The 27,063-nt window shown below is 40.7% G+C and overlaps 1 protein-coding gene across 2 annotated transcripts; it reads right to left on the bottom strand.

The window, feature by feature from the left end:
- Window positions 1-784: 784 nt before the first annotated feature.
- LOC149447793 (E3 ubiquitin-protein ligase TRIM7-like) lies at window positions 785-26,831 on the bottom strand. Of its 2 annotated transcripts, none has more exons than XM_089652030.1 (7): window positions 26,779-26,831; window positions 24,828-25,249; window positions 17,023-17,118; window positions 15,961-16,179; window positions 15,007-15,029; window positions 7,266-7,366; window positions 785-7,186 (listed from the first exon to the last, which is right to left on the bottom strand). In XM_089652030.1, the coding sequence occupies exons 2-7, from the start codon at window positions 25,245-25,247 to the stop codon at window positions 6,660-6,662; spliced, it is 1,386 nt and encodes a 461-aa protein (XP_089508156.1). In that variant the 5' UTR covers window positions 25,248-25,249; window positions 26,779-26,831; the 3' UTR covers window positions 785-6,659. The 2 variants fall into 2 exon arrangements, with proteins under 2 accessions (XP_089508156.1, XP_089508157.1); XM_089652031.1 differs by lacking the exon at window positions 26,779-26,831 and adding an exon at window positions 25,414-26,754.
- Window positions 26,832-27,063: the final 232 nt, after the last annotated feature.

The raw sequence follows: 27,063 nt of genomic DNA, 5'->3' as shown, positions 1-27,063 counted from the left end.
TGTCACCCCTGGAGAGCCCCACAGAACCATAAAGAGGAGGGTGCTGTCACCCCCAACCCCTGGAGAAAAGGTGGGTTTTGTAGGGAACACTGGAGAGGCCACCCCACAAGGCCCCTGCCTTGCTAGAAAATAGGAGGAGGGGTAGCCCCATCCAGGAGGCCTCTGTACCCTGCCAGATGACCATCTAAAAAGAAAAAAAAAAAAAAAAAAACACCATGGGAGCAGTTCCTAATCCTTGTCCGGAGGAAACACGAATACTGAGGGTCCACTAGGGAGGGAGGCTAGAGGCTACTTATGGGAAAAGAAAGTGGATCAGGTGTTTCCTGGGAGGAGCCTCTCGTGTGAAGCTGTCCTGGAAGATGACTAGGGAAATATAGTTTCTCAAACAATTAGGTTCTGCTGCACTGAAGGTTTCCAAGAGCACAGTGGCTTCCATGATTGGAAGAAAATTTTGCACAATTAGAACTCTTCCAAGAGCTGGTCGCCTGGTCAAACTGAGCAATCAAGGGAGAAGGGCCTTAGTAAGGTGTGACCAAGAACTCCATGGTCACTGACGGAGCTTCAGAGAATCTGTGTGGAGATGGGACAAAGTTCCAGAAGGACAACCATCACTACAGCTCTTCACCAATCTGGGCTTTATGGCAGAGTGGTTAGACAGAAGCCACAAGACACATGACAGCCTGCCTTGAGTTTGAAAAAAAAAAAAAAGCACCTGAAGGACTCTCAGCGGGCTGAGGAGAAAAAAAAACTAATTTTTGATGAAAAGAACAAACCACTCAGAATACAGGATTCATTATAGTTTATTTTATGATAAAAAGTATGAAACATACAATTATATGGAGGATGTCTTGAAGTCACATTTATGTTTATTTTGGTTAGAACTGTTAGAATGATTCCGATATTCAATAAATATGATTCTGCATCTGCAAATATGCAATAGAATATATTGCTGTGAAAAATCCCACTGCCTACGGGAACAAAAAAAAAAACACTGTCTAAAGTCAAAAGCAAAATCTGCGCCTATAGCTGTATAATAAAAAAAAAAAAAACAACATTTAAAAAAGTCAGGCGTATAAAGTTTTCTGCACATATGTATGATCATTTTTAAAGTGTGTAGGTTGCTGAACCCAATACTTCATTCTGGATATGCTCATTTTAATTGTTTGGAGAAAATAGGAGTTCTATTTTATTTACAAGGTTTGCTTATAATTTCTTAAAGCTGGAGTTTAAAAAGTTACTAAACCCACAACAGTAAAAATCAGTCTGTATATGCAGTAAAGCATGCTTGTTATACTGTGGAACCTATGGGGTTAATCCTCTGCATTGTGTAAAAAGGCAGTTTGATTCTGACTTCTCTGCGCCTCCTCTTGTTCAAATGTCCACATCTTATATCCTGATAAGACAGACTGAACCATAGCCATTCTGCACATGCTTAGTTTAGTGTGCATTGCTAGAGGTTTTCTTCTTCTTGGGAGGGTACATGTGATCAGCACTGTCCAGACAGAAGTCAGAGGTTTTGCTTCCTCCTAGAGCAGAAAGAAAACTCCTCCTACAAGCTTTAACCAGTGCTCTGCTGAATTCTGCTAGAAGTCACAAGACTGCTCTAACTGCTGAAGGGAAAAAGGTATTTAGCAGCCTATATTTACTAAAATAATTGCATTCCATATTCTGTGTACTGTGGAAGACCAGATATAGTGAATGCAGGGGACCTGGTTTTAGTAATACTAAGGCTGGCCATACACTATACAATTTTCTGTCCAATTTCCTTTAGAAGTTGATGAATTCTGTGGAAATCTGTTCAAGGATGCACCTTGCCCTGATTTCATTTGAATTCAATTGAACTGACATTTCTTGCAAGGAACCCCACAAAAGAAAAAGCTAATATTTGTCTGTTAAAATGTATTGTAAACATTGCAACAATTTCCGCAGGGAGAACTTTCATACCTTTATATATACACACACACACACACAACTGATAAACAGTGATAAAAGTCATAAAAACAAAATTCACACGTATATTTAAGGAGTAAAAGGTTTTTAATGCTTAGGAAGGGGAAAAAAAAAATTGTGAATGAGCTAAAATGGTAGAATTCACCAAATTGTCTTGACATTTTATACATTTAGGACATGTATTCCCAGAAAGTAGAGCTTAGTTTTGCACCTATAAAAAGTCATATGCATAAAAGGTAACCTCTATTCCTTGTTTAACTGTAATCCCCAGTTTTCCCCGTTAGCAATTTCCACCTAAACAGACAAAAATAGTTCCCATCTCTTATGTACTTGGAGAAAGGAAACTGTTTTTTTTTTTTTTTTAATTCAAATCACGAATATTGCTCAACAGCAGTCATTACAAGGTGGTTGCAGTCAAGTCCATTAGGAACTCCTTCCAAGTGCTATGGATGGCCCTAACATAAACTGTTCAGAATAAATGTTGCCTTGACTTCAGCTTCATCTCTAAGCTAAGACCTTGCATGCTCTAAAATTCAAAGAATGGGGTGTTATTGTGTGTCAAGGCATTGGTTTGAGGAACAATGGGAAAATTGGCCATAGCTCAAAACTGGACCTGACATCAAGGACAGAGTTAAAGTGTGTTCCCACGATCAGACGATCTTGAATATTGTGTTACACACCACAGAAACCACACCAAATTCATTTTAAGGGCCCACGTGCATTGTGCTATGTTCGGCTGCATAGCTCAACACACACCCAACATAATAAAAAGCTGAAATCCATTGTTTATATCAATGTGGCATGTTTTTGTGCATTTTGTAAAAATGGAATGTGCGGTTGTTAATTGCAGCACAATACCTGTATGTGTTTTTGGCATCTTGTTGTGAAAAAATAAACATGCACTTCAATGCTATGTGTTAAAAAAAAATACTCATTAGTGCAACGCAAAGCATTAAAAACATGTCAGCTAAAGTGCATTTAGTGCCTATTCATACTTGTCTGTCTTCAATCAGCAAAGACAAAATTAGCTTTCGCTGTTACTTTTAATAGATTGTATTTTACTGTGAAAATGCATTTCAAGTGGAAATACCATTCATTTCCTAGAGGCTTTCACATCTATGCACTGCTGTTCAGTGGGAAAGGGTCTATTCACACGTATATATATATATATATGCATTACCTGCCATCAATGCAAGCTAAATCAGATGGACAAGGTGTGAATCCAACCTTAAAACCAAATCCAGTAAAATTAAGTTAAAACATAACTGCATCAAAGAGCAAAATGCTTAATTTATACACTTACAGTAGACGTTTCAGGGTACTAAAAAACAAAATGCCTTACTATAAACTACCCAGGCATTAGAAAGCAATCCATCTCCAATAATCCTATGCACAGTACTGGCACATCAGCAGGGAAAGCTCCCGTGATGCTGTGTAGGAGCTTATTATGATAAGCACTGAACAACACCCCCTGCTCTACTGAGCATTTAAAAAGGATCCCACCACTCTACTTTGTACAGACTGCCCTGAATCCCTTTGAGTGGTTGCAGATCACAGAATCATGATTAGTCAATTATGGTAAGGGAAAGTTTGTGCATCGGTACAAAAATCCCCTTTTTCTCTCACACACAGTCGCTTCATCTTAGGAGAAAAGATCTGATGGGCAGAGTCAGCATAAGACTGTAAATAAAACCTACATTACTAGAAAAAAAACAAAACAAAACAAAAAAAAAAAACCCACACACACCTTGCTCCTCAAGCTTAGGCAAGGTTGAGGATAATATAAACAAGTTCTCCTTCGGAACAAGTTACATGTTCCGCCCGTTTTTAGGGGGGGGAACGTGTAACATGTTCCCACAGCCGTGCCTGATGCGCCCCCCCCCCCCGATAGTATGGGCAGACTTCTCCCCGTACCATCTGTCAGATTTGAAAACAGCATGGTCATGCGGGGCTCCGCCCACACGGCCGAATCACTCACAGAGTTCTGTGAAGCCTTAGCAGCTGTCAGCTTGTTGTTTTCACTGAACTACCGCGGTGCTGTGCAGCGCCATGGTAGTTTATTCAAGCTTCCTGTCAGAATATGTGCTTGCTCGTATATCCCGTACGGCTAGCAGATATTCTAACAGGTCTGCAGGAGACCTGCATGGCATCAGCTATCTACTGATCACTGGTGCAATACTTTACAGGCTCCTTTGGAGCAAAATATAATAAAATGCACATTTTTATTTTACCTGCAGGAAAAAAAAAAATGTGCATTTATTATTTTTTCACAAAAATGTGAACTTATCCTTCAAAGAGGCATCATGAATAGGAGTGGAGTGCAGAAGGCATAACAGTGGCCAGTACATGCAGGAGAGCAGAGCACAGGGTATCATACTGAGAAATACACAGGTGCATCTCATTAAATTAGAACAAAAAAAAAAGTAAATTTCAGTAATTCAATTCAAAAAGTGAAACTCATACTATATAGATTCATTACACAAAGAGCTATATATTTCAAGCATTTTTAAATTTTGATGATTATGGCTTACAGCTAATGAAAACCCAAAATTAAGTATCTCAGAAAATTAGAATATTGTGAAAAAGTTCAATATCGTGGACTCATGGGGGTTTATTTACTAAACCTGGTTGACTCAGAATCTTGTCCACTTCTGCATAAAAACCAATCAGCTTCCAGGTTTTATTGCTGAAGCTTAACTGAACATGCTGAGGTTAGAAGCCCATTGGCTACCATGCACAGGTGCCCAAGATTCTGAGTCAACCAGGATTAGTAAATAAACCCCACGGCGTCACACTCTAATCAGCAAATCAACTCAAAAAACCTGTAAAAGGTTTCCTGAGCCTTTAATTGGTCTCTCAGTCTGGTGCAGTAGGTTACCCAATCATGGGGAAGACTGCCGACTTGACAGTTGTCCAGAAGACAGTCACTGACACCCTCCACAAGGAGGGCAAGTCACAGAAGGTCATTGATAAAGAAGCTGGCTGTTTAGAGTGCTGTATTCAAGCCTATTAATGGAAAAGTTGAGTGGAAGGAAAAAGTGTGGTAGAAGAAAGGTGCAGAAACTGCAGATTCAAAAGTTACCTGGCAGTTTAAATGTCAGCATGCTTGTCTGTACATGAGCAAACTCAGGCCACTTGAGGGATCGCTCAAACCAGCCATGACAAAAATCACAGTCAGACCTGCTGAGCAAGCTGAAGGCACAGAGCATCCTGGACTTTGGCAGAGCAGTGGAAGGAGGAAAGGATGGCAAAGCACTAAGCACAGGCATGACTAGCAACTGCAGCTTCCCAGGCTCAGAGAGAGTACAAAAAAGCCGATACAGAGATCAATTGAGGATTAGACAGCTAACAAGAAAGTATTGGAAAGTGCAGATGGTGGGAGGGATGAAGCGATGATTGGAGACTGCTGCCAGGGACGAGGAAAGACTGCACAATGCTCTTGATGAAAGCATACGTTGGTGGCTTTAGGGGTTTTTACACACACTCCCGGTGACAGCAGCCACCAGGAGTGTATGTAAAACTGACAACTGCATGGAAGCAATCTGGCAGCTACACAGCGATCAATTTGCTTTCATATACCCCTGGTAATTTTTTTAAGTTTTACCAAAAAGTACCCTAATTGATTTCCATTCAAATTTAAAGTTGGAATCAGCGAGATTCACTGCAAGGATACTGTTGCTTCAGAGAATGTGACAGTGTATTTTTACCAAAATTAACCTCACACAGTAAAAAGAAAGAAGAATACACACGTACAGTAATTATTACATCCTCTGAAAGAAAAAAAAACAAACACCAAAACACCATACAAATACATACAGCAAGAAAATATACAGGCAGTTCTTATTTTGTTACTACACTATAAAATGGCAGTAAAACAAAGTAAAATTGGATAAAACAAAAATTGCACATTTACAGGGACCAGAATACTTTTAAACTTCATACTGGCTAAAGCCAAACGTTTTCCAAACCCCCCCCCCCCCCCCCCAAAAAAAAATAAATCTGTACAAGGGACACTACTTACCTCCAGTGAGGAGTCCCTTGTGCTGCTGTATACGTAAAATCTTCCTCCTCCTCCAGTATACCCACCCTTTTCATCCACCTCCTCCATTCATATTATAGGCGTACTACAGCACCATAAATGGAGGGGCAGACCTATCAATCATTCGCCTGTCCTCCAATCATAGATCTGTTTTATTGATAGAAACTGTAGTATGGCTTCTACGAATGGATGAGCTGGGCAGAAAGGGCGGGCATAGTAGAGTACTTTTGATGGGTACCTTTCACTGCCCCTTAGTTCGATTAATGCTCATTACAACGAAAGATTACAGCGGTGGTGGAATGGGGGTTTATCAGAGGAGGAAGATTTCTGAAAAAGGAGGATACAGCAGCACAAGGGGCACATCTCACTGAAGGCACGTTATTTTTAAAAAGGTAAAAATGCAAGTTTTAAAAAAAAATGTACAATACAGCAATACTTCACTCCATGTACAGATTACAAAAAAAAAATATACATTTAAAATACTGATACAAAAAAAAACAAACAAAAAAAAAAAACAACAACTTAGAATTCTTTAACTAGTATATTTTACAAAAGTTATTTTTTTGCATAAAGACCATTGCCACATAAAAGTGGAATAATATGAAAAGACACAGCATCTTTGGCATATTGGCACCTACAGCAAGGAGTTTTTTTTTTTAAATTTAGAAATCTAGTCATCGTCAAGTCTCAACTGTGTTCCCACAGCCCCCACGCAAAAAAATGGGGATATTTTATCATGAACCTGGAGAGACTTGAATGTGAAAAGATGTTCAAAGTTGGCAGCATTGTAAAAAGAAACACTACCTTCATCACAATTTAGGTAGACCCCTATCCTTTCAGGGTGTTCCCGAGGATTTAAGAGGGTGTCAGGATTGGTGAAGGCATAGTATCGATCCATATACAGGCCAAGTAGACCTATTGCCCATATTCCACCATTGGGCTCAATTCTAAATGGTCCTTTGCGGCATACAGACGATTTAGCAACCCCAATAGTCCAATATATGCCACCTCCCACTTCCACGTTCCAGTAATACCTCCCTGATTTGAATCCAGCATTAGCCAATACACAAGGCTTCGAGTCAAATCTTTCGGGGCATGGAAATCGACTTATAGGATCTTCTACATATCTGACACACTTTCGTTTGCAGGAAACCAGAAGGTTTTGATTGATTGTTTTAAGGTCAAAGGATAGTAGAACTAGAAAGGGAACAGGAAAATAAAGTTATTTCTATTACTTCTATAAAAGTAGAGTTTGTACTACATGCAGCAGCCTCACCAGGTTTGGCTTTGCGAAAGTCTGGCAGCAAATCGCTCCTCTGAGGCTGGATGCATGTTCTGGGATCTCTGGACTGAAGATGTGCAAATTCGAAATTGGATCTAAAAAGCAAGTAAACTCAAAAAGTTATGCACTTCTGCAGCAATTCAGAACTTATTTCTAAAGTGATGGTGTAGTGCACACTATTAAATAAAAGTGTTATACTTCTAGAGTTTTGAAGCAAAACAAAAATTAAAATCAGAACAGCATTTTTGGACTTATAGTTGCTACGGAGGGAGGTCCTAATTTCACTTTTTTCAGGTCGGTGTTCTGCATTTAGTGCAACTTTGTTTCTCTTTTAGCTATGGCCGTGAACTTCAGGCTTCAGCCGCTTCCTGTCATCTTAAAAGGTCTCCTGTATTTCTCAGCACTACAGGGGTGACGTAATGCTGTAGCCAACATAGCAAGTGTGCTTTACTATGAGCCCAAACAGCACAGTGAATATGCCCCCGGCAGCTCAAATCACACAGACTGCTGGGACATACAGCCCCTGTGCAAGTGCTGCACTCACTTCAAGACAACAGAAAGTACAAGAAGAATATATGAATGTAGCAGTCACCACAACAATCCAGAAAAAAAAAAAAAGGATTTTTGTACTTACTGTAAAATCCATTTTCTGGGGTTCATTGGGGAACAGGAAAAAAAACAGACCACGCACGCACGCACGCACGCACGCACACACGCACACACACACGCACACACACACGCACACACACACAAAAACCCATCCTTCTCCCAGAAGGCTATGATCATAAAACAGAGGGGTGTTTCACTCAGTGGGCTACAACATACAAACTGCTTACAGGCCCACAAAAACAACAGAAATGGTGACTACCTGCATCTCAAAGAAAAGTCACCTTAAGGACTTCTGTATGAAATGGCATGAATATCCACTAGCTTAAACACTTGCCTTGCAGAGGTGATGGCAACAAGAAACCTTGTGTGTGAGTGGAGTGGGGAAAATCACTGATCAGTTCAAATGACAGTTTTTGAAGTACCAGAAAAATAACCAAATTTAGATCAATGAGTTACAAGGGAGCACACAGTTGGAGCCACATGGGAGATACCCTGCACAAAAGTCTTGATCAAAAGAAAGGAAAGCCAGTGATATCAGGAACAAGACTGCAAATAGAGAACTGATCCTTGATGGTGCTAAGGGTCAAATGCCAATTCAGTCACATTTTTTTTTTTTTTAAAAAAAAGAAGAAGGACAGGATTCATCCCACAAAGATTCCTGGATAAAAAAAATCTGGTCTTGCACCACATGGAGTAAGCTTCCAAGTGCAGTTGACAGACTTTGCGGGATGTAGACTTCTTAGCCTTAAGCACTGTGGAGCTCACCAATTTAAAGATTACTCTGTCCCATTTAGCAGAGGTAAATTGCATTTGAGCCAGCAGAGCTGGACAATTTGAAATAGCACATGGAGAGTCTTGCCAGGAGTCATTAGGTCAAGGTACTACATCCACCTGGGATTATAAGGATCACCACAATGCCCTGCATCCTGATCCTGTGAGGCAGACCAGAAAGGAGATTCAAGAGAAGAAAGACATAGATCTTGGTGTACTGATCCCATGAAGCCACCAGAGCATCCACTGCTTCCGCTACAGCATATCTGAAGACAAACCTGTCCAGTTTGCTATGAACCAGAAGTCCACATCCAGCATCTCCCATCAGTGACGCGGAACACCTTCGATGTAAGGACTTTCCTCCTGAATCCAGGCACTGCCAGCTTAAAAAGTATGATTACCAGCTGTCTATGCCTTGAATGTAAATAACTGACAAAGCTAGAATGTGAAGTACTGCACAGGACAGGATTTGTTTTCTCTTCCACCTTGATGATTTTTTGCCTTAATACAAAGAATGCATTAATATGCACTGCATACTAGCACATTATGACACACTTAACTGAAAACAAAGCCTTCTAGTGGCATGCCGTCACGGGAACCAGCGCTTCTATCTTCACACAGTCTTCCTTCCTTCGCAGGCTTCGGTTCAATTTTAGTCTGATCACAACACCCTTTTCCACGTGGCCTCAGAATGTTAAAGGTGCATTTTAGCAAAGCTCAGTTGTGACTGCATGTGGCCTTTCTTGAGGAGTGGATTTTTTTTCTTGCAACCCTCCCATACAAGTCACATTTGTGGAGAATTGTGATATTGTTGTCAAATGCACACATTGACCACTCTGTCAAAAATTCCTGCAACTGCTTCAGAGTTGCTGTAGGCCTCTTGGTAGCCTCTGACTGATTTCCAGCAGGCCATTTCATCCAGTTTGGAGCGACATGCTAATTCATGGCCAGGGAGGGTCTGTATTGTACCAAATACCTTCAACTTCTTAATAATAGACTTGACTGTGCTTCTAGGCACCTCCTAGCCACCCCTAGTTCACCATTTACTTCAGTTGCAGGGACGGAAATGCTCCAGTAAAGCCCTTTTCATGCGGAGCTAATCACAATGAGCACAGTTGAAAGTCAAATGGCTTTGTGTGCCATTGAGAAGGTGAATAGCTACACCTGACTGAGTTTACAAGTCATTTTTTAGGAGGCGGTGATCCTTTTTCCAACTCAGGAAAAAGAAACAAAAAACAAACCCCAGAATCACTGACATGTTGGTGTTATAGCTTTCACCTGGATGTTCTAACTTGCACTGAGCAATAACAGCTGGATAAAAAAAAAACAAAAAAAAAAAAAAAACACACAACACAGTGTCTTTATTTCAGGCTGCAAAGCAACAAAATTATTATTTTTAGGGGGGTTGATTCTTTTATATACCCACTGTATTTACTGTACCTATAGGTAAGCCTATAATAAGGCTTGTGTATAGGTAAAAAAAAAAATATACAATGTGACTACAACCACTTTAAGGCCGAAAATGGCATCAGCAGAGGCCTGAACATTATCTGGTAAAACTTAAACGTGTGAACAGAAGACCAGATGGCAGCCTTTTAAATATGAGAAATAGAGGATTGGTGCTGAAAAACTCAAGAAGTATTGACTGAATGAGTCAAGTGAGCCTTAAAAAAAGAGAAAGGAGGAATCTTATCCTTACGGGTGTGATACTTAGTGATATACTGCCATATCTACCTAAAAATGGTTGAATGAGATCTAGGACTTATTTTGCAAGAGCCCACAGACAGAACAAATAGATATCCATATGTGGATGGAAGCAGTGGCTGATAAATAAAACTTACACTGTGCATATTACATCTAAAAACAGTGTTGAGAGATCTCTTTGGGATGCTTAGGAGCAGGAAAAAGAAGGCAGTACAGTATCCTGATTAAGGCGGATGGGAGAGACCATCTTAAGTAGAAAAGAACTCTGAGGCCTGAAAACTGTCTTGTCTTTATAAAGAACAAGGAAGGATGCTTTACAAGATAAAGCTGCCAGTTCGGAGACCCATGCTATTGATGTGATAGCCCTTGAAAAACTACCTTATAAGTTGGCCAGGGAAATATCCTGAAAAGGCTCAAGGGGAGGCTTTGTACAGCAGCCAGGACCAAAATTACACTGTGTGCACAATTATTTTGACCAAATCATCATTTTTATGCATATTGTCCAACTGCACGCTGTATAACCTTGAATGCTTATTGGATTGAAGAATATCAGGTGGTGTGTATTTGTGTAATGGAGGGTGTGGCCTAAGGAGATCAACACTAATATATATATATATATATATATACACACATATACATATACACACACACACACACACACACACACACACACACACGTGCATAATTATTAGGCAGCTTCTTTTCCTCTTGCAAAATGGGGAGAAAAAAGAAATTTAATTGATTTGTCTTTCAGAGTGGGGGGGAAAAAAAAAAAAAAAAAGGGGGAAGATGCAAAAGATTTAAGAAGAATCAAAACGTAAAGTTTCCAGGAAACCATTACCCTTCAGTGCTGTCATATTCCAGAACTGCAACCTACCTGGAGTGCACAGGAGTACACATGGCCAAGGTATGGAGGGCTGAAACCTGACCACCACTGAACAAGGCACATAAGTTGAATTGTGGAGACTGGGCCAAGAAATACAGAAATATCCGAAGACAGATTTTTCAAAGGTTTTATGGACTGATGAGATGAGAGTGGCTCTTGACAGGCCAGATAGATGAGCCCGTGGCAAGATCAGTAACGGGCACATAGCTCCACTTCGACTCAAATGCCAGGAAGGTGGAGGTGGGGGACTGGTATTTTTAAAGATGAGCTAGTTGGACCTTTTCCAGTTGAAGATGGACTCAAAATCAACTCTCAAACCTACTGCAAGTTTTTAGAAGACACTATATTCAAGCAGTAGTACAGGAAAAAGTCTGTATCGTTCAAGAAGACCATATTTATTCAGGACAATGGTTCATCACATGCATCGAACTACTCCACTGCTTGGCTAGCCAGTGAAGGCCTTAAAAGATGAAAGAATGACATGGCCCGCTTCCTCACTTGACTTAAACCCCATTGAGAACTACTTGTGGGCCCTTCTTCGGGAGATTTACAGTAAAGGGAACAAAAAAAAAAAAAACAAAAAACACACAGTACAAAAATCACTGAACAGTGCCTGGGAGGCTGTGGTTGCTGCTGCACAAAAAGTTGCTAGTCAAATGATCCAGAAACTGACAGACTCCATTAATGGAAAGCTTATGACTGTTATTGAAAAGTAGGATGGTTATAATAGTCACGGTCTTATTTTTAAATTCTGGAAATTTTGGAAATGTTTGTTTGTTTCTAAATTTTGAGTTATTATTCTCACTTTAACAGATAAAAACAAAGTGAGATGGGAAAATTTTCCTTTCATTTAGTTGCATAATAATTCTGCACACTGTTTGCCCAATAATGCTGCACACAATATTCTTAAATATTCAGGTTTCTTAAACATTTGTATTGACAGAGCACTGTAGTTGTTCAATAATGGAACTGATCCTCAAAAATATAACTTGACTAATAATTATGCACACAATGTAGTATCTCAAAAGCATGAAAGGTGCATAAATGGGAGAAGCAATGTGAGTCACCCCTGAACAGAGGCCGTTACCTCTAAGCCTGCGGTCTGTGAAAGAGAATGGCAAAAAGGAAGAAACCTGACCCTTGAGTGTGCTCAAGGCTTACTTTTCCTCCAGATTGGAGAAAGGGAAGGATACTTTCCATGGAATATCTTCTACGGTGAAACTTCCGTGCCTTAGAAGTAAACCTTCCAAGTGCAATGACAGACCTTCCCAAAAGTTTAGTTTTAAGCAGCGTAGAAATAAAAGTCAGACTCTCAGGACTTCAACAGTCAAGCTGTTAAAACATGCAACCATGAAGCAGGATGGTAGACCCGTCCTTGACGCAGCAGGATAGGATGGCCTGGAATTACCTATGAAGTTTTTTTTATTTAAATAAAAATTTCTTCACAAATTTAGGCCAAAATGTATTCTACATGTCTTTGCTAAAAAAAAAAAAAAAAAAAATCCCAATACGTGTAAATTAATTTGTTTACGTGAAAGTTATAATTTCTACAAAACGTGGTGTATATATACTGGAATTATTTTATACTAGTAATGGCGGCGATCAGCAACTTATAGCAGGACTGCGGTGGGCATTCTGATACTGGGTGGGAACTGACTAACTGCCGCTGACATCCCCAGTGACACTAATACAGTAATAAAAAGCACTGACACTATACTAATGACACTGGCCAGGAAGGAGTTAACATCTGGGGCGATCAAAGGATTAAACTGTGTGCTGTGCTCTACTAGGGAGGCATGCTGTTTTGTATCGCTCTGCTGTGCAGCAAAATACAAAACAGCATGTCCATGCTGACAGGAGACCTGTGTTTACACTGTCTCCTGTCAGCTTTCCCCGACGATTGCCGAGTGCCAGCCGGGACCCGGTGATTGACATCTCTAGCCGCCAATAACAGCATGGGTAGGGCGGCACGTGCGTCCCCTTACCTGGAAATGCAAATCATGTATATGTACGTGATTTTGTGCAGCCCTGCAACAGTACTTCTGATATAGGGCAGAGGGCAAGCGGTTAATTAATGATATAAGCAGCAGCTGTGGCACTGCCCGACTGAGCCATCGGTCGTCCGTGAAACTGGTCGATCCATCACAACATAGATAGGTTGCACCCAAAGCTCTAAAGCGTTTTGTATGTTTCACATGGACCCGTAGGGCGTGGGCAGAGTGCACCTTCAAGAGGAGACTGGGAATCCACATATTTCTGGACAGACTATGCAGCAACATGGAGGGTCTGAGCAAGCAGCTTGTTTAAGGGCTCATTCACACCTGACTGTTTTACCAACTCTTGCCAAACGCCCCTATAGTGTTTGGAAAGCGTTGGTCCGGTGTTTGCGGAGCATTTTTTTAACGTTCGGCAAACGCGGTTCAGCAGCGGTTGCTAGGCGTTTTCCGAGCGTTAAAAACGCCCCACAAACGCCTATAACGCTTCTCAAACGCCTTTCTGCCATCTGCACACAACGCTAGTGTGAACGTAGCCTAAGATTCAGAGGGCCTTGGACAAGAATGGAAGAGCTACAAACTGGAAGTGCTGCTTGCCTAAAGCAAACTGCAGGAACAGCTGATACAGGAGAAAAAATAAAAAATAATCACTCTTAAAAAGAGTGAAAGTGGTTATAAAGGCTGAAGGTTTTTTACCTTCATGCATTCTATGCATGGTAAAAAAAAAACCAAAAAACAAACAAACATTCTGTTTGCAGCCGCACCCCCCCCAGCCTTCCCCACATACTTACCTGAGCCCCACCCAGATCTAGCAATGTCTCCCTGGTTACCCCCTCACTGGCTGAGACAGCAGCGGTAGTCATTGGCACCCAATACTATCAATCACAGCCAGTAAGTCAATGAGGAGAGAGTGAGAGCAGGGCCGAACCATGATCAGTATATGAATGGAAACACGGCGCAGTGGCTCGGGAGCGAGCCTGCTAGAATGGCTAAGCAGAAGAGAGGGGCCTGAGCGCTGACAGGGGACCCGAGAAGAGGAGGATCGGTGCTGCTCTGCACAAAAAATTATTGCGCAGAGCAGGTATGTGTTATTTAAAAAACAGAAAAAAAAAAAACAAAAAAACAAAAAACACAACACTACACAATACAAGTCTTTAATATCAATTGAAGTTGTGGCAAGGCAGTCTGAAGGGCCCACATTCTCATCAGGGAAAATGGAGTGAAATGTTCTGAACTCAAAATGCATCCCCAATTGGCAAAAATTGGGCACCCCTACATTGAGATGGGCACTTGGTGCCAGACTTGGATGTCCAGAACCTTTGATGAAACTAAGTGGAGGCCAGGGAGAGGCAAAATTACATCTCCATGTGAAGAACCAAGCATAGTCTTCTTAATCTTCCAGCTAAAAATGGGAATTCTAAGCCAGAAACCGGAGTTATCCTACTGGACAAGGTGGCGATTGTGATGTAAGTGCCCCACCTCATTCATTCAGAGAACAGTGAATGGCGTCCATGCCAAGTAAGCAACACCCTGTGGTTACTATGTAGAAGCGATCACTGTGGTAGCGACGACCAAAGTAGTGATTCTCTGTTTCCACAGCAGTGTTACAGGTATGGCAAACATACTTATATTTGTCTAAGCTGAACCAATGTACAATAAAATTCATACCTGGAATCCAACTTTATGTTGTTTTGCAATACAAAACTATTTTCTTTCCAAATGTAAATAAAATTAAGTTAAAGAATGATAAATATTTAAAGAGGAGGTTTACCTGGCTGAAGAAGTTTTCAATTCCTAGAAGACATTAAGAGAAGAAAACGGTCAGACTACAAATCAAGGAGGTGCATACCACTATCCAAAACTAAATTTAGAGGCTTTAGATACACTTTTAAACAAAAACAAACAATCTAGAACACAAATGCAGGCAAGACACTAGATCTTTGAACCTCCAGTTAGGCAAGGTTTTTGCAGCTCACATATTGAAAGTAGCCCTTTCCCTTCTGCAATTGATGCCTGCAAAAGGTCAAGAGAAATCTAGAAACAATTCAAAAACAAAATGCATATAGAAAAAAAAAAAAAACCCCACCCAACATAACTCATCATATAACAATGAAGACAGGACTATACACACTTGAATGATGGTTTAAAAACTGAATAAAAAAAAAAAAAAAAAAAATATTACTATTATAATAATAATAATAGTTATAGCAGCTTAAAAACAGCACGTAGGTTTTTAAGAAGATAAAATATTTATGTAGTTGTAGTCACTCACTATTGTGGCTTTCAATTTGCTAAACATGGCAAAGGTGCAGCCCTTGATAGCACCAAATTGCCTCCGTTTTTAGGAATTCTGTCATAAGAGAAACATTAAGGCTGCAATTCTTGACCTTTCCTTGTGAAATATTGGGCTCATAAATTTAGCAATTCTACCATATTGATATTGTTCCCACAAAAAGAAAGACATCACTTAGCACTAATACGGTGTGACTGAACTAGAACATCTCATACTTTAGCTGATGCACAGAGTTAAAGTTTGCTTTCCTATCAATTTTCCAAGAATGGCAGTTTTGCTAAATCTGAAAAAACATCCCCCTTACACATTGTCTGGTCACCAGGGGTTATCAAAATGCTGCTCTAGTCCAATAGTACATCTGAGCACCAGATGTACGATCAGAAAATAATGGATTAAAAACACATCAGAATACACAGAATTCACCTCACTCACCTGGCAAAAAGCACCAGACTTTTCTTCAAGGTCATTAATTGTTTTCTGGGTGGATGACAGCTGTCCATTTAGCATGGAAATTCTGTCTTTATGTTTCTGCATAATAGTTTTCTGCATGTTTTCCAAGCGATGGGTAATCTGTTTTTCTTGATCAGCCAACAGCTGTCGTAATGCTTCAAATTCTGAAGCCACCATTTTACTTTTCTGCAGAATTTCATCCTAAAAGGAAGAATAAAAGCTACAAATTTAAAGTAACACTCCCATAGTTTTCCTAAATGTGTGCCTATCTAAGCCATACAGCTAATACTTAAAAGGATAAGTTCCCCTTTCATAACATGTTACACCCATATTCAAGGTGTAACATGTTACGATCAGACTGGCCCCCGCTGCCCCCCAATCCCCCTCACTAGCAGTCTCAAAAAACAAAAAAAAAAAAAAAACACAACCCCACACACGTGGCAGTATGGAGCTCCGGCCACGTCACTCATTCACAGTCATCTGTGAATGAGAGATTACAAGTCCCTACAGCCTTAGCGGCTGTCAGCTTGTAGTCCTCAATGAAGAAGCCTCGTGACAGCGATTGATTCTTCCTGTCAGTATATCTGCTTGCTCTTACATTCCGTACAAGCAAGCAGATATACTGACAGATGTGCATCTGCTGATCGCTGGTGCAATGGTTTACAGGTCCCTGAAACAAAAATAATAAAAAACACAATTTTTTTTTTTTCTAAAAAAAAAAGGTGAACTTATCCTTTGAGACAGACAAAATTATTTCAAACCAGATTTTTAATTTGATCAATATTTAGGATACTAAACATAAAATAATAAAAATTTTCCGAGCTCATATGCTCCCTGTAATATTCCACAACACAATTAGTCTAGGACAATATAATTAAATGAGCTGAAATAACCATTTAGCTTCACACTTATGAAATTAATGGTATAGTTTTTTCTATTAATGCAAAAGAGCAATAGTGGCCAACCTATAAAAATCTGGACAAAAAAAAAATATTTTTTTTGTTTGTTTGAGCAAAGTACTATTACTATAAAACCATTACAGACCTGAAGTTTAAAAGCAGTTTCCTCTTCCTCATCTTTGATTCTTTTTATATCTGCAACTTTACTCCTTAGTGCTTTCAGATGGTCCTGAATGTCAGTCTGTATTGAAAAATAGGATTAAAAACCAATAAAAGTATATTAAAAAGACAGAAGATTCTACAGTCCTGCTGAAAGAAAAAAAAAATCCCGTTAAACTGACATTTCATGTGTGGTTGCTGGAATGTTCAACTGCATGTTTTTTTTATTTTTTTTTAAATATATCTTTTGGGGACCTCAGAGATATTTACACCAGTAATCCCAGCTGTCTGAATGCTGCAGAGATTATGAAAAAGGTAAAAAAATATGATACAACAATCCCCTGATGGCATATCTATAATGTAGACTCAACAAATAACTGTCCTACAAAATATGCTACAACTTCAATATGGACTTGAAGGATGCAGCAGCAAAACAAACCACTGTACAGAGAAGCTAAGAAGCCCCGGGGGCACTCATCTATTGGCATCAAAACTTTTATTGCAGCTTTGGAATAGCTTCCCTTTAGAAAATTCAACTACCATTCAAGCAAAATGAGTTTTTTGCAGCAGACCAATTACAATAAAACAGATGAAAAAAAAAGTTCAGCTACACTAATCAAAACGAAGTTTACACAGTTTAATGTATGTATGTATGTATGTATGTACAGTTGCAAGAAAAAGTATGTGAACCCCTTGGGATTACGTGGAGGTTTGCATGAATTGGGCATAAAATGTGCTCTGAACGTCATCTAAGTCACAACAATAGAAGAACACAGTCTGCTGAACATAATACTACACAAACATTAGATGTTGCCATGGTTTAATTGCACATAACATGTAAACATTCACAGTGCAGGGAGGAAAAAGTATGTGAGGCCCTAGCTTAATGACTTCTCCCAGAGCTAATTGGAGCCAGGAGTGAGCCAATCTTGACTCCAATCAGTGAGATGATACTGGATGTGCTGCTGACAGCTGTCCTGCCCTTAAAAAACACACACCTGTTTTGGATTTACTGGTTTCAAGAAGCACTGTCTGATGTGAACCATGCCTCGCAGAAAAGAGCTCTCAGAAGACCTACGATCAAGAATTGTTGACTTGCATGAAGCTGGAAAGGGTTACAAAAGTATCTCCAAAAGCCTTGATGTTCATGTGTCCACGGTAAGACAGACTGACTACAAATGGAGAAAGTTTAGCACTGTTGTTACTCTCCCTAGGCATGGTCGTCCTGTAAAAATGACTGCAAGAGCACAGCGCAGAATGCTGCATGAGGTAAAGAAGAATCCCAGAGTGTCAGCTAAAGACCTACAGAAATCTCTGGCACATGCTAACATTTTTGTTGACACATCTACAATAAGGAAAACATTAAACAAGAATGGAGTACATGGGAGGACACCACGGAGGAAGCCATTGCTGTCCAAAAAGAATATTGCAGCATGTTTTAGGTTTGCAAAAGAGCACCTGGATGTTCCACAGCACTACTGGCAAAATATACTGTGGACAGATGAAACCAAGATTGAGCTGTTTGGGAAGAACACACACTATGTGTGGAGAAAAAAAAGGCACAGCACACCAACATCAAAACCTCATCCCCACTGTAAACATGGCGGAGGGAGCATCATGGTTTGGGGCTGCTTTGCTGCCTCAGGGCCTGGACAGATTGTTTTCATTGATGGGAAAATGAATTCCAGAGTTTATCAAGACATTTTGCAGGAAAACGTACGACCATCTGTCCGCCAACTGAAGCTCCGCAGAGGATGGGTGATGCAACAGGACAATGACCCAAAGCATACAAGTAATTCAACAAAACAATGGCTGCAACAGCATAGAATATGCCTTCTGGAGTGGCCCAGTCAGAGTCCTGACCTCAACCCGATTGAAATGCTGTGGCATGACCTTAAGAGAGCGATTCACACCAGACATCCCAAGAATATTGCTACACTGAAACAGTTTTGTGAAGAGGAGTGGTCCAAAATTACTCCAGATCATTGTGCAGGTCTGATCTGCAACTACAGGAAACGTTTGGTTGAGGTTATTGCTGCCAAAGGAGGCTCAACCAGTTATTAAGTCCAAAGGTTCACATACTTTTTCCTCCCTGCACTGTGAATGTTTACATGTTATGTGCAATTAAACCATGGCAACATCTAATGTTTGTGTAGTATTATGTTCAGCAGACTGTGTTCTTCTATTGTTGTGACTTAGATGACGTTTAGAGCACATTTTATGCCCAATTCATACAAAACTCCACGTAATCCCAAGGGGTTCACATACTTTTTCTTGCAACTGTATGTATGATACCATCCGCTTTAGTTAGCTGTGGAGTAACAGGAAACGGAGACTCAGGCACCACAATCAGACGTGTGCTCTAGATTATAGCTGCAGTGGACAATAGGGAGGTCAGAATAAAGTCATCTGAGTGCACTGATTTTTGCATAGTTGTGTTTAAATAATAGTACAAACAGCTTGGATCACTTGTTCCCTGTATGGCCACCCAATTCAGTGATAGGCGAATAGTGAGGATGACAAACGAACTAGCTGAAAATTTGCATAGCAGAATTACCCAGGATTCAGGCGTGTTGGTGTGCTAAAAAAGGGCAACAAAAATGTAATTCACACAAATTGAAAAACTGCAGTCAGGCTGGTGACACCCTTGCTTCCTTGTCCTGATATTCAGATTCCTAGGTCACCTTTCTGCCTTTAACTGGATTACAGGAGCATGTATAACCAACATCCAAAAAGTGGGTGATCAGTAGCAATAGTAAAGCTGTACCAAAAGTGCTAGAGTTAAGTGTCTGTCTGTGCATGGTCAGAAGGACAAGTAACTCACAAGAACAGAATTACAAATCCTTAGCAGTTGAACCAATAGACACACATATTCTTACTATTTTAGGGTTATTATTAGTTTAAGCTTTGCCACAATGTTCTGTCCTTACACTGTGCAGCAATATGGCAGATAAAGAAAGTTGACATAATAAAAGTTCTGCTTCAGCTTACTTTACAGAGATACTCTGCTAATGGTTCTGTTAAAGTTACATGATGATGTTTGATAACCCAGCCTTCACTTAAATCATAACCAGTGATTTTCACAATAGCCTGTTCTGGAGGACAGTGTAAAAAAAAAAACAAAAAAAAAAAAAACAATCAGACCTTCAGTTTTTCACAGCACATGCCAGCCATGTTAAAAATATTTCTTACATCTCTGCAAGGCATGCACATTTCCCCAATGTTTTATCCCTTTAAAACACTGCACGTACATAAAAAGAACTGCCGACGTGTCAGAAATATAGTGTGAACTTACCTTCATTGACATGACAACCTTGAATGCCAAAAAGCTTTAAAGTGGCTGTGTGACGAACATGAAATATGAACAAAGCATATCCTTCTATAGCAGGGGTGCCCAACCTTTTGAAAAGCAAGGGCCCAGGGATGTTTGATTGCTATCGCCCGACGCCCAGGACATGTAGTTCCGGGCAGGTAGTTTTTCTCTTCCTTGCCCTGCTGTGGGGAAACAGCGGGCTCACCTGTCAGCCGCCACAGATTGCGTCACACAGTGCCAGCCTCTCCACGTCCCAGGCGTGAGGTTCCCCGGGCTCCACTTGCCCATCTGCAGGCTCGACTTGCTGTCGGCTAGAGAGGAGGGAGAAGAGCGGACAAGTCTGCTCCCCTCCCCTTGTGATGACCCAGAAGTGACATTACGATGTCACTTCCAGGTCCCCATTGAGAGATTATAACACAATCCCTGGGAATGAATGCAATATGGTGCAGATGTACACCACATTACATTCAGTGGAGCAGAGGAGAGACATGCAGGGTCTTTTAGACCTTGGATGTCTCAAAGAGACCCTGTCACCAAGAAGCATCTAAAAAAATTTAAAAAAAATGACAGTTATACCCAAGCACATGCCACCCACGCTCCCCCTCAAAAAAAAAAAAAAAAAAAAAAAAAAAAAAATATTGGAGGCCTCCCATCTCCACACGCATGTACAAACGTAAAGCACATGCTGGGGCGCCTAAGTATGAAACAGTCGATTGCAATACACGTCACATAACCCGCGCACGCCAGAATGAGAGCAATAATTCTAGCACCAGACCTCCTCCGTAACACTAAACTGGTGACCTATAAAAGGAGCTTTAAAAGTCGACCTATAGAAAATACAGAGTGCTGAAGTTCGCCATTTCACGAGCACGTACAAATTTAAGGTTTAACAAGTTGGATATCTATTTACTCGTTGCAACCGCGTCTTATATTTTACACAAAAATAGGGCAATTTATTGATTTTTTTTGTGCCCTAAAATTAACTTACTTGTATTTCTTACAAAAATTTTGCTGTAAAATCATGTGACATAAAAAATTGGAACTACCACCATTTTATGCTCTAGGGTCTCCAATTTCAGAAAATATATCATGTTTGGGGGTTTTGTGTAATCTTCAGGCTTAAACTGATTTTTTTAAACACAAAAACGGCTCTGGCAGCGAAAGGGATAAAGTATAAGCCCTGACTACCCTTTCCTGATGAGCAGCCAATTGTTGTTCATCACACTGCAAGATCTCTCCCCTCCCTGCTAGTCCCTGGGTGCGGTGCTGGAGAAAGGCAAGAAGGGGAGGAAGAGATAAACAGCACAATGGTAAAAATATTACACATTTAAGTCGCCATAAAGCCTCTTTTGTTTTTAAAAGCCCCATACAGTCCTAAAATCACCTACGTTTTAAATACAGTTTTGGTTAAAAAAGAAAAAAAAAAAAATTATCAGGACAAGTAGATGGTCATGAGGGACAAGTAGATTGGGGCCCCGATTTAGTCCCTGGACAAGTGGTTTGAAAAAAAATTGCACACCTCTGAAGGGCTACGTAAGCGATATGGTAACTGGTCGCGGGCCAATAAGAGCAGAGCAGGCAGACACGTCCATGTCCACTCTGCATAGGCAGAACGGACACAGACACAGCCCGCTCTACTCTATGGGACCTCCAAATCACCCAGATGGAAGGGGATGGAACCCCTTGTTTTTTTTTTTTCCTAGCAGATTTATCTGTTTGGAGGCAGGCCAGTGTAAACAGTCACAAGTTCACCATAAAGGTGAATGGAGGGTCCGATTGGGTCCGCCTGAAAAAGGACAGGCGGACCAATCATGTAAAGGGGCCTAAGGCTGCTTTCACACATATGCACTGTGGTTTATCCGCATCACAGGTGCAGCGCAGTGCGCTTGTGGCTTTCCTTGGGGTTAGCTACACTTTGCACCCCACTTGCAGGATTGAATATTCTATGGCACTTTTTGCATTCAGGAGTTTTGGTGCGCTTTTAGAAAGTGAAAGACTCGCAGGTAATAAGTCTGTGGCTCAGTGCAGGCAACCTGCAGGTCCACCAGGCCGCACCTGCGGATCAGTTTGAAAAGCAGCCCAGAGTAACCAGTGCAGAACTCAAACAGATATGCCTGTTGCTATGTGATTTTAATAAAAAAAAAAAAAGAAAAAAAAAAAAGACCTTTAAAAACCACAGTCTTCACTTTAGGAATCACCCTGTAGGTATCACCAACTGTTGCTGTCCCAGGTGGAGTGCATTTAGTATCACTGAGCCTGTGACAGGAACCAGCATCAGAGGAAGCACCAGCTATACACTCTACTGCAGCCGCATGATTCCTTTACTACTGGCTCCATGCTCAACACTGATGCTCTGGGATGCTGGGTCGGGAACCTGTGATCTACGCTTGCCAACCAGTCATCACAGTGCAGGAGGTCACGAGCCACAGAGGTCCAGCGGTTGGGCACCCCTGCTCTATAGCGTGCACTTGTGTCAATCCAGAGGATTAAGTGTCATTTCTCTCTGCTGCCTCGTTCCTCTGCTATTTTTAGGAGCCACTTTTATCAAGTTTTTCGGACACCAAGAGATAAAAAGGTGAAAGAAGAGGGAGCTACAGCACACTGCCTGTCACTGACAGTCTCAGCTCTGTTCCTGTGTGCTGTCTGTGTGAAGGGGTTGTGTCCCTTCCCTCCAGTTACCCTTCACTAAGATCAGCAGAGTGTAACCTTCAGCTCCCAACCCCCTGCTTTCTGAAGCTCAGAAAATCTGTACAAATTCTGTACAGATTTTAAATGGCTGTAGAGAGGAGAGTGCTACAGATAAACCGGTACAACTTATATAGGAAGATATGATTAATCTCAAATCACCTAAAGCTAGTTATCAAACACCCTGGTGGGTATGTTACAGCGGTGACATCACACCTGCCAGAGTGTTCAATGTGGTAGTTTGACATGCGTTTTGAATGTACATCAATGGGAGTAGATGACCATTTTAATAAATTCATTCTGATTGCTACACTAGGAGCGAAGCTCCCTTCCTGTTTTATAAGCTGTCTTTTTTCCGGCTGAGCTGTGGATTGCCTGTTTAATCTGCTGGGAAAAACGACTTTTAGTGGCAGGCTGAGTGAGTGGAGATACATGTATACCCATCCTTTCATCTGAGTAGCAGGCTGTGGGGGTGGAGGCTCTGATCCATTGGTCAGGACAGCATACTGTAAATGTAGAGGCTGACTTTCATTGATTTATCCACTGAGGCGAGTGGAGGCTTGCTTTCATTCATCCATCTAACAAGTGGTGTGATCGGAGGATGGTGATCCTATCTATCCATTCATTAGTGGGATTTGTCCCCCAAAAGTGCAGTTAGACCTCTTAAGCTTTGGGGGTCTAACCTTCTGGCAAGCAGAATTTGTGTCACATGCTTGGACACATGCTGTGGTGATTTGGAAGAGGATTCTAATTTATGAATTTTGGGACACAGATTTTGTTTGGATGCACCTCTCACCGAAAAAATCTTTTTGATATAAATTTCAGTTGCACAGGACTCTTTTTGCTTCCAGTAGCGATATAATTTTTTGATTTGGACTGGTTTAGGACTTTTTAGCACACTTGTATTGATGATACTGCAACACATATATGGTTTTATATCGGTTACTTTATTTGATGTGTGGATAACAGTGAGTACAGCTGTCAACATTTGATTTAAAAATGATATTGTAGCACTATTTAGCACAGGATTTGGATTTTCCTAGGGCTCTATTAGACCCTCAATGTCTCCACTGCCCTCAAATACAGCTAATCCAGTGCCTATGGAGCCCTGTAAAAATGATCTGGCAGCTCCAGAGCCGCCCGGATGACTAAAGTAAAACTACAGGCAAACTTTTTCTTCTAAATTTTGGATAGAGCAAGGGAGGGTTATAACCCTTCAGATTCTTTTTTTTTTTTTGCCGTGTCCCATTGTGGAGATTTATGTTCACTTCCTGTCCAATAGCCCAACAGGAAGTGAGAGGAAATCCCTGCAATTTAAAGGATTTCCTTGGGGATCCCTATTCTCATTGGAAAATATACCCCCTTACTTTTCTGGGGACAAACCAATAGTTTGGATTTTCTTTTACATTCACTTTCAATGACAACTGCAAACAGGGCAAAGGAGGGTGAATCTCCTTATAGGGGGCACAGACTAAAATAAAAACTGACGGGTTCTAATCCCTCTCCACTCTATTCAAAACTTAAAAAAAAAAAAAAAAAAAAAACTAAAGGCCATTAGTTATACCTTAAAGCTGAAAGTTGGCTGTAAAAATCAATACCAAGCACACAGCTGCAGAACTTTTATAAATGTACCTTGGTGGACAAGGGGTTAAATATACATACTAATCTTTTTATTAGAACACTGAGCTGTATCAGTGCTGCATAAACTTATGCTGAATGTTTAACTGATGAAAAGTCCACTTTAAAATTCTACACATCTTATAGCATTTGTTTTTGGTTATAATGTATCTCACCTTAAATTCTGTGGTTGTTTCCTCTACTGGCAATACAACATGGCTCCTGTGGTCCACAGACTCCCTGCAGACCACACAAATTTCTTCTTCATCAATTTGGCAATAAAACTTTAGCGGCTCCTGGTGTTTTTTACACTGCTTTATACATTCTTCTTGCTCTTTAGTAAAAAGCAGACGGTTAGAAATTTCCACAACATTCTCCAGAGGGCGATTGGGTCTCAAAAATTTCCACTTGGATGTCTTTCGACACTGAGGGCAAGGAAAATTGGTCCGAAGTCCTCTCCATGTCTGGACAATGCAGGCTCTACAAAAGCAGTGACCACATTCTATTGAAACTGGGTCTTTGTAATGATCCAGGCATATAGCACAGGTGACTTCATCCTGCAAGTCCTTAACAGGGTTGCTATTTGCAAGAGCCATTCCTGTTGGTAAAAAAAAAAAAAAAACTACTATTAAATGTGTCAAGATGTATTAATGTAATTCCAGTTTACAATCACATGACTTTGAAGTCATAACTTGCTTTGCACACGTAAGGCAAAGCAGTAACAGGCTATCCTATATCTTGTACCCAGCCCAACATACTGACCTTTACTCCCTCACAGCTCCATTCAGCTTCTAGATGCAGAATACTCATTCACAAAAATCAAAAAGTGTAGTGTGAAAAAAGACAGGACATGGTCTTTGACAAGTCCTTTATTAAACGAAAAGAATGTCCCCCACAGTAGATCCAACGTCAATCACGATGCCCACCGCTGCCCTGAAAAAGAAAAAAAAAAAAAAAAAAAAAAGGGCTCTGCTGCCAACGATGGCTCCCGCCACCTGCCTGCTCTGGTGGTTTGACAGTTCTTAAATAGCTAAGGGGTGGGGCCATCTGGGGACATCACGCATATGACCCCACCCCATGTAACATCAATGTCACGTGGGGCGGGGTCATTCAGCTGAAGTCCCCTTTCTGATTTCAATAAGCCCCCTGCCCGCAAGCACCCCCTATGTTGAGGGCATGTGGCCTGGTATGGTTCAGGAGGGGGGGGGGCACTAGCTTGTCACCCCCCCTTTCCTGACCTGCTGGTCTGCATGCTCGGATAACGTTCTGGTATGAATTTTTATTTTTTTTTATTTTGGCATGGGAGTTCCCCTCAAAAGCCATATCAGACCCTAAGGGTCTGGTATTTTATTAATTATGGTGACAGTCTTTAAATGTAATTACCGCTTCTTTTTTCCTTCACTATAGCTCAGAGATTCAGCTGTCACTTTCCCCCCAGCTAAAATAAAGAAAGGTTTTCTTTCAGTTTATTTTCCCCGAGTTAAGAGAAACGTTTCCTTTTAGTTTCTTAAAAAGAAAAACAAAGTTTCTGTTAACTCCAGGGAAAGAGACAGCTAATTCTGTGAGCTATAGTGAAGAAAAAAAAAAAAAGACAGCAACTGCATTTAAAAATCGGCACCTACATACACTTTGAATTGTAAAAAAAACTTTGTAAAAAAATAAATAAAATATATATATATTTGTAAACCGAGGCATTATTTTCATTCGTAAACCCAAAATTACGTTATCCGATGCCTTTGTAAACCAAGGTACCTCTGTACATGTTTTTGTGCAACGTTTCTATTAAAACGTCTATAGAACCCAAAACCGCTACTTTTTACGTTGAAAAAAGTCCCTGACCCTTTCCAAAAAAAAAAAATGCACCAGGTGAAAACGCGAAGATGTTCCATAGGAAATCATGTTAAATGGACAGTACTGTGTTTCCGCTAACTGCTGCAGAAAACACTGAAGAGTGAACCTAGGGTAATGACAAGTTCACTTTAAAGCTGGCTAACCACTTCAAAGCGACCTCTTGGCTGGTCAGTCTCCCATAAAACAATGACACCCGGAGAAATACACAATTACAGATAGTAATCCATCTCCTAAACTGTAATAAATCAACGTCAGAGGGACAGTAAATGGACTCACAGCACCAGCAGCGGCCGCACGGAACGATCGCCAGGTATCAAAACAAAACTCACCCGGAAGCTAAAAGCTGCACACTGCATTTCCACCAATCAGCGTCCTGTTCACATGCAGCTGATGAGCATAACGAACCTCACCCGGAAGTTAAAAGAGCCACATACGGCCAATGGCGATGCCCCTTCCTAAATCTCATGTTTAACCGTTTATTTGCCTACATTTTCTGATTTTTCACACACCCCAATGTGTCACATATTGTGATAAACCGAGAAATACAAAAACAAAGTATGA

The sequence above is a fragment of the Staurois parvus genome, unplaced genomic scaffold (assembly GCF_062004578.1).
Source record: "Staurois parvus isolate SC_StPar_1 unplaced genomic scaffold, SC_StPar_1.0 ptg000669l, whole genome shotgun sequence".
NCBI lineage: Eukaryota > Metazoa > Chordata > Amphibia > Anura > Ranidae > Staurois > Staurois parvus.
The sequence above is the reverse complement of the archived record's forward strand: the minus strand, read 5'-3'. Positions and strand labels throughout refer to the sequence as shown.